The 12,807-nt window shown below is 40.0% G+C and overlaps 1 protein-coding gene across 1 annotated transcript in view; it reads left to right on the top strand.

Moving 5' to 3' along the window:
• Positions 1 to 10,728, top strand: part of OSBPL11 (oxysterol binding protein like 11) — a 38,314-nt gene extending 27,586 nt beyond the window's left edge. The window contains exons 9-13 of the mRNA XM_085067003.1: positions 1,385 to 1,883; positions 3,266 to 3,452; positions 6,685 to 6,867; positions 7,499 to 7,652; positions 9,051 to 10,728. Of these exons, the coding sequence (XP_084923129.1) occupies positions 1,385 to 1,883; positions 3,266 to 3,452; positions 6,685 to 6,867; positions 7,499 to 7,652; positions 9,051 to 9,128 (1,101 nt within the window). The 3' untranslated portion in view covers positions 9,129 to 10,728. The remainder of the gene's footprint in view (positions 1 to 1,384; positions 1,884 to 3,265; positions 3,453 to 6,684; positions 6,868 to 7,498; positions 7,653 to 9,050) is intronic.
• The last annotated feature ends 2,079 nt before the right edge of the window (positions 10,729 to 12,807 follow it).

The raw sequence follows: 12,807 nt of genomic DNA, 5'->3' as shown, positions 1-12,807 counted from the left end.
TGTGTGTTTTCTCCTGTGCTTTTGTTACCTTTCCTGTAATGTCCTGTTTTCCTTCCAGTGTTTGCACTTTAGGCTTTTCATGCTGTTTTCTATGGCCTTCTCACATTTTTCTTTCTTCTTTCCTTCCATGGACTCTTTTCTGTCTTGATAATGCTTTTCACACAACTTGTATAACCCTACACCTCTGTCCATGCTGCTTCTGAAAAGAAATTTTCTTTTGGTTCCACCTTATCTATCCTGAGATGCCTGTTTATGCCTCTTTCCTATTCTCATTTCTGTGTTTGCTCGCAAGCAGGCAGGAACAAAGTTACACTGGAGAGAGCTGGATTTACACTTGAGTGCAGATCTCAAAAGCAAGCAGCTTGGAAAAATTAACATGTAGGTGCTATTAGACAACTTGGGCAGCAAATCTGGGAAAATCAGGCTGCTACCAGCTTATGTTCCATTCACTCCTATAAAGACTTCTTGCCACGAGCACTAGGCATTTTGAAAGAAAGAAATTGATTTAACTGTAGCATGGAGTTAGGAAAACATTCTGTCTTTTAGAATTATATATTACCATTATTTTTTAAAGCTATTTTTTTGAGCACTAGCTGCATAGCCACTAGAAACACTTGTATTATGCAGCTTATGTGTCACAACTCTAGAGGGAAAACAAAAAGGTGATATGAGCAGGCCCTGCTGTCTGTGGGTCAGACTAAGACCCCTGCTGCTTAACCAGGAACGGATTAAGTCACTCTTTCACTTACATCACTCTTGCTCTTACTGAAGATGGATATGGAAGATTGGATTTGGGATATCTTTCTTAGTTGGAACAAATTGTCAAGCCTGTCTCCCATCTGTGACATTTGGCTGTGTGGGGAGAATTGTCTTTCTTTCAGAGCAGGCAAAGTGCTGAAGTGGACAAATCTGACTTCAAAATAGGTAATGAAGTTGTTAGAAGTGTACCTAACTCAATATCAGTATACTGAAGCTGGCAGAGCTTCCCTGCTTTTCTCTCCATTAGACCAACCTTTCCTGACTTCTGAACCTTCCTTGCAGTAATTTGAGTTCCTTCATGCTTGCTTTCTCTTCTGCAGACATATGGGACACGTCTTTGCAGATCTTTTTTGTTTCTTGTTTGTTTATTTGTGTGTTTGTTTTTAACTTATGCTCAGTCCTTTTCAACTTCTTTAGTCTTAATAGTACTCACTGGGCTTTTTTCACCTTGTAAATTGGTTTTCTGGAACTTCTGATTGCTGTATTTTGTTCACATCTTACAAGAGAGATGATAAAGTGCACTGTGAAAGTGTGGTGTCCACTGAGGACAGAATCCTCCTCCCAAGGACCTCCCTAAGAAAGTGCCTCTCTGTTTCACTGACTAGAGCTTTTCTTTTATTTCCAGGTGGTTCTTCCCACTTTCATTCTGGAGAAGCGGTCGTTGCTGGAGATGTACGCGGACTTCATGTCCCACCCCGATCTCTTCATCGCCATCACGAACGGCAGCAGCGCCGAGGAGAGGATGATCCGCTTTGTGGAGTATTACCTCACCTCCTTCCACGAGGGCCGCAAGGGAGCCATTGCCAAGAAACCCTACAACCCCATCATCGGGGAGACCTTCCACTGCTCATGGAGGATGCCCAAGAGCAACGTGGCCACTGATGTGGCCACCAACTCCTCTGCTCACTCCCCCTCGGAGCAAGGAACTCTGCCTAAGGATCCAGAGGGCCAAGCAGAGCTGGACTATTACACAGTGAAATTTGTAGCTGAGCAAGTGTCCCACCATCCTCCTGTCTCAGGGTTTTATGCTGAGTGTGTGGAGAGAAAGATGTGTGTCAATGCCCACGTTTGGACAAAAAGTAAATTCCTGGGAATGTCAATAGGAGTAACGATGGTTGGCGAGGGTAAGTGTAAATTCTGTCCTTTGTTCAGTTTGGAAGTTTGTTAAAACACTAATAAATTGATACGAAATTTGGTGTTATATTCAGAAAACACAAGCTGTCATTGTAAACAGCAAATTAATCGATGGGAGAACAAAATAAGTATGTTTATGCTTTGCCAAAAATCAGATTTATATTTGGAGATAAAATACTGACTTTTAAACCAAGGGTCAGTTACTGTGATTTGAACTCATATTTATGAATTAATTTGCATAAGACATTTATTAAATAGAGGTGTTGCTTCATTTCCCTGTATTGCACTTCATCTTCCTACATAAATTTTGATTTCCTTTAACTAGAAAAATTGGCTTCTTTAGGGACAGAAAAGGGTAACTGCCTTCAAACTGTAATTTCTCTTTAGTTATTAGTATTTACTGCACAAGATGAGACAGCCCCTCCCACTCTCTGTCCCCTGTGTGTATTGCCCAGTACCTGGGGATTCCTGGCACTTGCATATAAACTACACACTGAACAAGGGAATGCCAGGGTATGTGAAAGGCATATCTTTGACTATACAGGTAATTTCTGAAGTTCATATCTCTTGTAGGACCTTTCTCAAAAAAGGTCATAACATTTTTTGGAATTTCCCATGTTGTCCATACTGATGTCAGATACCCAGGGATACTGAGCTCCAGAGGTGTGGGCTGGGGCAGGCAGCAGTCAGATACTGTGCTGTGTTCTTATATCTACTTATCTCTTGCTGTAAGGGCAAGAGGTAGATATTGTGCTTTTTGTTTCTTTATAGGAATCAAGCCCACTTATCTTAAAACACAGAGAAAAATTCTAGTGTTTATGAGATTCTTGACATTTATTGCAAAAACTGCTGTCAGGAAAGAATTGGGTTTATCTTGGCAGAGAGATGCAATAAGGAGAATTGTCTCTGCTGCCTGCCTTCCGATTTGGTAAGGTGTATTACAGAAAGGGAAAACAGTATTAGCCTTCCTTATGATCTCCAGTTCAGCGAATTCATTTGTTATTTCCTTTTGTCAGTATAAGTCTTGTCTTGCCATGCTCCAGAGCAATCAGTAGGAGAGTGACCAGCCCTTACATGTACTGCTGAAAAGTATGTGCCTAGCATAGTATTGGACTTTATGCAGCAATATTATCGGGATAAATGTATTTTCCCTAAAGAAACCTAAATGCATATTGCTCAGGTTAGTACTTCCAGGAAAATGTTTTTACCTAGAATCTAATAAATGTCACTTTTTAGGGTTTTTTTTTACTTTTCTTTTTTTTTATATGAGGGGCTATGAGGAAAAGTAACCAGATGTAGTATTGACTGTTTCAATGACTCATTTGACCTTTTCTGAAGTGGTGCTGATTTACAGATTTATTTCTTCCCACAGGTGTCTTACATCTCTTGGAACACGGGGAAGAATACACGTTCTCTCTGCCCTGTGCATACGCCCGCTCAATTTTAACTGTTCCCTGGGTAGAGCTGGGAGGAAAAGTCAACATCAACTGTGCAAAAACTGGATATTCTGCAAGTATTAACTTCCACACCAAGCCCTTCTATGGTGGCAAATTGCATCGGTGAGAACATGTGTTTGTTTGAAATGAGATTTATCTCAATGTCTAAAAGGGTTGTGTGTTGTTTGCAACGTGCATTGTGAGTGCACTTCAGTCATCATTGTCTTGGGATTTCTGTATAAGAAATATAAAACTATCAAGTTTCAATAGGTTGTAGAAAATCTCTAGGTAAAAATACCTATTTTTAAGGACAAAAATGGTAATTCTTTAGTGGTAGTCCTTCACCTGGATGCACATTCAAAAACTAATAGGTAAAGAAGATCCAGGGAAAGTTTGTGTGGAGTTGCTTCTAGCAGATTCTAGGAAGTGTCTGCTAATATAGACAATTAATTGAGGAAGGAGAAAATTAAGTAGTAATCTCACAAAGAATATGTTTGCAGAGCATTTTGCACTCAGCTGTTTACTGAATAGAGTTTATTTAAATCTTTCTTAGATTTAATATGTTGGAGATGGTAATGAAATATGTAACAGCCTAGAACATCAGAACTTCCTAGATGTGGGTTGCTCTCACAAGCTTCAAAAAATCAGCTGTCTTCTCTAAATCACTTTTCCTGAAACAGTAGGGTAAGGCCATGCTTGTTGCTTAAAGAAAACAAAAAACCCACCTTGCTCCTTAAATTTCCATAAATGCTCTGAATTTAACTTGTACACAAAGCTTCCCTGTCTCAATGGCGTTTGAAGAACTCAAGCTTACATGTAGTTCTGTTTCCCTTGGTGCAATTTGAAAGTGACACATCATTTGGGGTTTTATTCCCATGGCTCATGATGTATCTTCCACTTTGCAATAGCTCTTCTTGTGTCATAGAAGATAAGTTAGAGGATGTAGTTTTACTTCAGTGATTTAATTTTGGAAACTGTTTTGTTATTTGTCTCTCTGAAGTTAGTCACAGATGTAGAGGCTTTTTAAAGAGAGATCTGTTCAAGGTACTGTAACTATTGAAAATTTGACATGGTGATGATTGGACATTGCCAAAATAATCTCTTGATGAGAAGCAGCAGTGTTGTCATGGTTACCCAGAGCGCAGGGGAGTTGCTATGGCAATGGTATGGATTTTTTTGGAGAGTGACCCTTGTTCTTAGACCTCAGCTGGATATTGGCTCCTTGTACCTCTTTAGCTGGATGAAATAGAGGATAATGACAACGAACAGCTAGACATGTATCAGACATGCCAAGATTACAAAAAAGTGCCCAGCAGATTTTTATCACTAATACTGTTTCAGGCAGATACTGTGGTCTGCAGTGCTGGCAGTGGTTTTGTGTCAGAGCAATGCAACCTGGAGAAATACAGGTAATGAGAGTTTAATGGAGCAGTTCAATACTGCACTTCGATAGTGAGTGATAGAACTTTGTTTACTTTCAGCTGGGCAGAGGCAGTAATTTTGTGATTGATATTAAAATACTGGATGTCAGTATTTTCTTGTTACCTTGCAACGCTTGGAAAAAATGAAGTTCTTAAAGTTGTGAAGATGTAGCTGCAGAGGCTGACCAGGCTGATTTCTGGCATCCTGCGCATTCAGGCCATTCAGAGGTCTCTTGAGAGGAGGACAGGGATTCCACCATATGTAAGAGCTTTGGTGAGGTGTGGAAGTCACAGGAGGGAAAGCAGCACAAGATTAAGGCTGCTTGCTTGTCAGCTGCTCTTTCTGCTGTTTTCAGAAATTGTTAGTACTTGATAACTTTCTCAGAAAAAAATTAAATGTGCTTTTATTGGTCATGTTTTCTTTAATGAATCTGATTTTTTTTTGATGGAAAACTGTGCATGAGCAGCACATACTTATCAGTCTGTTTGAGTTTTTAAAGATATTTCTAATGAGGTTAAGTTAGGTTTGAGCTGCTGGACCAGGATGTGGCAGAAGTCCAGGCTGCTGCCTCCTGCTGTGAGCTGGCTGTGAGCTTTTCCCTCTTGCCCTGGAGATTCCTCACAGCTCTGCTTTGGCTAGCATCCAGTATCTATGTGCTGGAAGGTCTGGCCTGTGATAGTAATTTCATCACTTGAGAGATAAATTTCTCTACTTTGATGCCAGGCTTGGGGAGGACAGGTAGGTGCAAGCACAGCAGGAAGTGACCCATGTGTGTGGAAGAAGGGAAGTGGCATTTGTGTCCTGTGCTCCCTTTTCCTCTGAGTGTGTCCCACAAGGTGGGAGCACAGAAGTGCTGCTTTCTACTCTTGGATGCAGTTTCTCAAAGGACATCAGAGCAAGGCAGTGGTGTGCAAGTTAGCTGTTCTCAGCTGCACATAATGGAAGTGGAAGGAGGTGTAGCCTGTGCTTTGTGTGAGTGCTGATGAAATGCAGAAAGGCGAGCTGGAAAGTGGCATTTTGGGGGGGTTGTGTACAGGTGACTGCAGTTTGATTGGAGCTGGAATTCTTTATGAATCCTGCAGCACCTTACAAGTGAGAATGTCCCAAGTCTGGTTTGCATAGTGCCAGACCCTTTTGTGTCTTTGTTTCTATGAGAAAAGTTGTATTTGAGACAGGCAATTTGCTTGCCAAGCAATGCTCAAAAACTGGGTCAGGATGACATGGGTGTCAGGAGGTCTTTGGACAGGTCTTGAAGTTGAGAAGAAAACTGTGTATCAGTGTGTGTAATTATGGTGATACTTGAGCATTATGCAACACTTTGAAATATTGCATGTTAGAAAGACATTTTCAATGTCCATTTTCCATGTTACTGGCAGAGGCTTCTGTGGAAAAGACAGGGAGCAAAAGCAGTTCTCCTGATTCCTAGTTTCCTACCTTGCTTTCTGCCTTAGTGTGTCTGCTGTTTGTGTGCCCAACATGAAAATGAGACCACCTACATAAGGAGAAAGTGAAATGTAAAAATGCAAGATAAAGTGTCAGCAGGTAGTTAGATATATTCTTGCTAGAAAGTTCAATTTTTATTTTTCAAGTCTGAACTATGTATCTAATGTGCTACTTCAAGTAGAAATGATCAACTGCTTGTTATGTGTGAACCAGCCTGTGTTAGTTTCTTTTTCATTTTCAATTTCCTTAAGAGGGTTGAAAGAAGCTGGAGCCAAAAATTAAGTTTCCTGGGTAACATGAAGAGAGCTAGAGCAGTGAGTTAAAGTCGCTTTGCTCTTTGAGCTTCTCCACACAAATGCAATTCAAATAACTAACATTTCTCAAGGCAATGTGACAAGTTTGCAAACTCATTCCAGACTGAGTGATTATGCAAGGATTAGTCCTCGGGTTTCTTCAGCCACAGCTTTTTAAAAATAAATTTCTTTCCTAGAGTCACAGGTGAAGTGAAGCAGAACATGACGAACACGGTGGTGTGCAGAGTGCAGGGGGAGTGGAACAGTGTGCTTGAGTTCACCTACAGCAACGGGGAGACCAAATACGTGGACTTGACAAAGCTCTCTGTGACAAGAAAACGAGTCCGACCCCTTGAGAAGCAAGGCCCCTTTGAATCTAGGTAGAGTATGTGTTTGCTATTGTCTGACCCTTTCTGTCCTAAGCAATCTGGTGAGTGCCTTAGAAAAAATGTAGATAGGATTTGTGGATAGTGCTTAGCAGCAGTGATCTTTATTTTTTATGTTTTTTAAAAATAACAATCAAGAGCCTAGTATAAAGTGGAAAACCCAAGTGCAGGCCCATACTTGTTTATTTTGTCTCCAATTTATGAACAGAGGGTTTGGGTTTTTTTTTTTTGAGTTTACAAAGTGCTTACCAGAACAGAGGCTCCCTATTAGTTTTGTTTTTACCCATCAGCTACACTGCAGGGCAACTCCTGACAAGGGTCATCCTCACAAGAAGCTGCTTGTTGAATAACACTTCCATAGCAGCTTTACAGGGTTTGCAAACAGACATCAGATTGGCACTGTCAGAACCTCAGAGCTATTCCTACCTGCTCTCAGTTGCTGGTGTAGCTGAAAGACTTGGCCATGAGGCCTCACCTGCACTGCAGTGCTCTGACCTGGGCTGGTTTGTCATTTATAAGTGGAGAGAGTGCTCCTGTTCCACAAGAACTGCCTGCAGTGATCCTGCAGTTCAAGGTGGCAGGCTGGGAAACCTTTAGACAGTAAAGTTACCAGTGTATTTTGTAGGAGGCTGTGGCAGCATGTGACAGAGTCTCTGCGGGATGGAGACATCGATAAGGCTACAGAGCACAAGCGAGCCCTGGAAGAACGGCAGAGGAATGAAGAGAGACTTCGTGCTGAAACAGAAACACCTTGGTGTACTAAATATTTCCTTAAAGATGTAAGTTCCCAAGCAGTTAGCTGCTGTTGATGAAGGTAGGAGCAGAGCTGTTATGAAAGCAGGGGCACATATGGAAATCTGTCCTGTCAGAATAGAGTATTTGGCCTTAGATCTGATGGTTTAGCTTTGTGGGATCCATAGGAGTAAGCTGACATAAGAATTCATAAGCATGTAAAGGTGTGACTTCATTCTCCACTTTCCAAACGATTGGATTTTGTGATTCCCTTGCACCAAAATGTTTGCCAGTTTTGTGTTCCAGTTTCTTTTACTGAGCACTTCCTCAATGGCACATGGAAAATGGTTTTGCACATACACATGTAAGCAGACTGCAGCAGTAAATAGCCAAAGAAAATAATCAATAGTACTAATTTTGCTGTGTGTATGTACCCAACATGTTATTGTTAGCATGAAGGAATGTGAGTTCATTCTCAGCCTACCACTTTTTTTGTTCTTCTACATTATATTTGCAATAGAGCTTATTTGTTCAGTGTCTTAACCTGTACTTCAGTAATAGTAGTAGTAATAATAATATAGTAAGACTTTTAACAAGGTGAACTGCAACCTGCTCAGGAGGACTGGGGGCTGCTGGTATGATAACTTTGAAATAGGCTTTTCTTGTTATCAAGACAATGAGACCTTACTTGTGTAGAGACCTTTGCTGAGCCCTTTGCAAGAGGAGAGTTCTTGAGTAAAATTTGCGCTATAGTAGTTTAGATTCTCATTGCAGTGAAAGTTTTATCTGTTACACTGCAGTAATGGAATTCCCCCTCTTCTTCCCATAGCTATGAGCTAGTAAGTGTTTAGAATATAGGCTAAATAGTTTCCTTTTCTTGGACATCTTCCAGGTTTGTTTTGTCAAGTTCAGGACTGTCTGTTAGCTCCCATGAAGGTTTCTGTTCTCTAAAGCTATGTTCGTATAATTAGCTCAAAGTTTGATAGTTGTATTGTTAGTATTGTTAGATTTACAAAAGATGAAATTCTGTTGCTAATCCAAGATATGGATGTACTTGGAAAAGTATGATCCTGAGAGCATTTCATTTCTGGGTTTGCAGTTGGGCTGTGTTAGAGCTGATAATCCTGGGTAGCTGCCTCTCTGCTGGCTGCTTGTTTGGCTTCTTAAAGTAATTTGGATCACACAGTTGAGAAGAGTGGGTTTTTGAGTGGTTAATTACAAGTGCAGTCAGCTCCCAGAGAGTGTGGTGGCTCAGCAGGAGCCTGCAAGTGTTCCAAAGCAGTGTCAGGAGCCTGCAGTGCTGATCTCTGTGCCTTAATCGGTGGGAGTTAAAGATATCAGCTCTGTCCTTTTGCTGTTCACAGCCATCAGTCTAATAGTTGTGTGAGGGAAGTTCTCCCAATGCAGTGTCTTTATTATAACCATATTTTCCCTTTATATTTCAGGGAGATGGCTGGGTTTATCACAAACCCCTCTGGAAAACAGTCTCTGCCGCACAAACTCAGCAAACGGACAGTAACTAGAAAAAAGCTGCTTTAAGATGAGTTTTCTGATTTTCCTCTCCTTTTCCTCTGTCTCTCAGAACACAGTAATCACACTGAGTGTCCCCTTTTTATGTAATTGTGCAAGTTTAAATGAGCATAAAGAAATAACTATACTAGGGCACTTTAAAGTTATTTAAAAAAAAAAGGTAAAAATCCAAGTTGTAGAGACAAACTTGCCAGGTACATTCAACCAACTTGTTTTTTGTATGATCCAAGAGATTTTATCTGCATTGTGTAAGATTCTTCTAAGTAGATCTGATTGCAAAAGCTGCCTGAGAGAAGAAGGAACCTGTTGGATTTTGGAGTGACATAGGAACTCCTTTGGAATCTGTGTCAAGCTCTTAAATAACTGAAACCTCCTCAGTACACATGTAGACAACAGCAAAAAAAATTGCTGCTTTTATGCCCAGTAATTAACCTTCTTGGCGAAAACTGGAAGGATGTTTGGAAGATGTGCCTGAAATCAGTATTAAGAAACAACTGGATCATGACGACCTTTTCTTTGGAGAGAACGTGTGCATGCATTGGAGGAATATGGGATGTACGTAGAGACTACTTCTCTTTTTTATGGATTTATAAAAGCAATTAGAAGTGTAACCATGGAGAAATTTTTCCTCTGAAACGTTTTAATATACTTGAAATAATTGACTTGAATTGGAAAAGTAATTTGAACACTTTTCAACTCTAATTTTATTAAATCTCTTTGAGTGACTGGTTTTTCTCAAGTTATAATATAATGAAATCTGGCCTGTTTTTTCTCCTCCAACTTCTCTTCCTGAGGACTAAAGCTTTCAAAATGAACAGAAAACATACAATTTTGTATTTAAATTTCTCTGCCCATGTAATTGTCTCAGAGATGAAGTATCAGTGTTACAAACTGTCCTTTGGGTTGTTTTGTTTTTTCTCCTGTGGTGGTGTTCAGAAAAAGCAGTGAAATGTGACCTTGAATACATGGACTGTAGGTCCTGGTTTTTCATCTTACCATAAAAAAACCCAAACAAACAACTAATTATGCTGAGGACTGGGTATTGATTTGAAACACAATCAGATATCAGGAAACTGTATTCAGGTACAAACATCCTCTTATTTTTTTTCCTTTTTATAACTATTTTATTGAAGTCTAAGAATTGCTGGCAATTAAGAATAGTACTTACTATGGCTTTCGTTATTGTTGTAACTACAAGCTACCTTAATTTTTCCAACAGTGGTGCCTTAATCTGTTTTTTCTTCTGATGTAGTCTTCCAATCAGTGTATATAACATTATCTGCCACTTCCCAGCCATGGCAATGGCTGCACCTGATCCAGCATCATGAGAACTCACAACTGTGTGATCTGGTAAGATGTTTTCCATAGAGAAGATGCAAGTGTAAGAATGCATCAGAAGGTTTAAATAACCATGTTAACTTTCAACACAAACTGTAAATCATGCAAAAAAAGAAAAATAAGAGTTGGGTTTATGCACAACTGTTTTGATCCTCTTGTACATTTTTTTTTTTTTGCTGTGAAATGCACTGAGATCTCAATGCGAGTCATAGTCTGTTTGTGAGAAGTGGGGGGGATAATAAAGGTACAAAATGATTCATTTGTTCTGTCTGCTTTCCTAAAGATCAGGTGACCAGGAAAGAGTAGGTTGTTGTTGTTTTCTTTCATGCTGGAAATCTGTCTGGGCTTTCCTTGGTTGCAAAAGTGGGATATTTTGGCACTGTGTGCTTGAGTGGTAACTATTCCCCGGCAGAAGAATGTTTTAGACCCTACTTGTCTTGTTTGTGATATTCTATATGACCATCCTGTTGTGATAGTTTTGGATATCCATTGGGCATTTTCATGTTTAACCAGGAATAAAAATAAAAATTAAAACAGTGGGATTAGTTCCTCCTTGTTTCTGGGTCTGTGGCACATTTGGGGTGTGCTCCTTGCCCAATTCCAGGATTTGGGGTAGGCATCATGGTGGCAATGTGTGAGTTTTCCTTCCATGGTTCATCAGTACCTGCACAAAATGGGCTGGTAGAGAAATAGATGAACACTGCATACATTTCATAGTTGTTTTATCTGTGTCATGAGGCACATTTGCTTTAAACGAACAGTAAGGGCTGTGGTGCAAGGTCCAGCTTTTAATATTGCAGTGATCAGAGCAAAACCAAATATTTTTCAGCTGAACATACTCCAGGGGTCAAACTTAAGCTTACTAAAAAACTCAGTCACTAAACTCACCTTAAAATTTTGATTTGGGAATTTGTCAAGTTGATGGCTGTAAATGAGACCGAAAAGCTTCCTTGTTGGACCATAAACCCATTCGTGTTCCTTGTATAATACTATTTGTCAAGTTATTTATCTTCCTCATCTGGTATACTTGTGGTTTCACACTAAGAAAGCTGTTACTAATATTGTTGTGTAAAAATAGACCTAATGCAAAGAAATATTTTTATAAAATACATTAAGTGATTTCTTTTAACATGGGTTTCTAGGAAAAAGGTAAAGCCTTCCTTTGCTCAAGTGATCACCAGAACTGGAATGGTTTCTGATGTGGACTTAGTTATGATGCAAATTTCTGCTTCTAGAAACAAAGGAAATAGTTGAAAACAGTTTAAAAAGAAAAAATCTAGCCACTGAATATCCAGCTTAAATTGTAATTGTGATTCTTCTGAGAGTTGCAAGCACCCTGTGGACTAATGGATGTATTTTTAACTCTGACCAGATTTGATTCTCTTGCATAACTGATGTTGTTTCCATCCTGTACCTTCTGGAGCAAAGGGAAGGGCTCAGTGCTGCTTCCTGTGTAGATGCTTGCTAGAACCACAGTGTGTTCCAACAGGGAGCATGGCAAAATAGGACATTGGCTTATGTTACCTTCTGTCTTCTTGGCTTGATTGGGCCCCACTGAACAGCAAAATTCTCATTGATCTCAGTGGTTTTAGGCTCTCTGAATCATAAACAGATCTTGGAGCTTAAAAAAGTGGTTGTCTTTAGAGGTGCTGTGCAGCCTGCTGCTCATGGAAAACAGTGTGATAAGTCACCCCTGTTTAATGTAGGCAGTCAGGTGTGTAATCCTGATGGATTTGTGTTTTACGGGAAAAAATGCACTATGCAAATCACGTTGTTCAAGATTTTAGGCATGGGTAGAGGAAAAGATAAAGTTTTTCAGCATATTTATATTATGAACTGTAAAGCCTAGGATGAAGTCTATCTCCCCAGGAGAGTTTGGATTTCAGCCATCAGAATCAGATGCAGCCTTCAATGTCTGTCTAGTTTGCACAGGCTGATCCCCCTCTGTCCCTGTCACCTGTGGGAAGAACAGGTCAGAGTGTCTTTTAAATCCTTTTGAGCTTGGAAGAACAAGTAAATACATTCATGAGTGTATCTGAACAATTTTTTGCCGAACTTGGTATGGAAATTCTGCACAAATACTATGGGAAGGAAAGATTGGACAGCCTGGGGAGTTCCTGTAGATTTTAATCTCCATGACAGAGAAGCTGTGCCATGCTCTGTTTTTCTTGTGCCAGAGCAGTGGTTAACATAGTCAAGAAATGAGACTGAAGTCAGGTGGGTGGAAAAGGTGGATTTGTGGAGAGCTGGGCAGGATGTGCTTCAAGAGAAAAGGGTTATCTTAAATTTTATCAGGAGGCAGCAGCCAGGTGAAGATTCATGAGGATGACAGAT

This window comes from Lichenostomus cassidix, chromosome 7, assembly GCF_008360975.1.
Source record: "Lichenostomus cassidix isolate B80296 chromosome 7, HeHo_3.0, whole genome shotgun sequence".
NCBI lineage: Eukaryota > Metazoa > Chordata > Aves > Passeriformes > Meliphagidae > Lichenostomus > Lichenostomus cassidix.
This window is presented reverse-complemented; position numbering and strand designations above follow the sequence as displayed.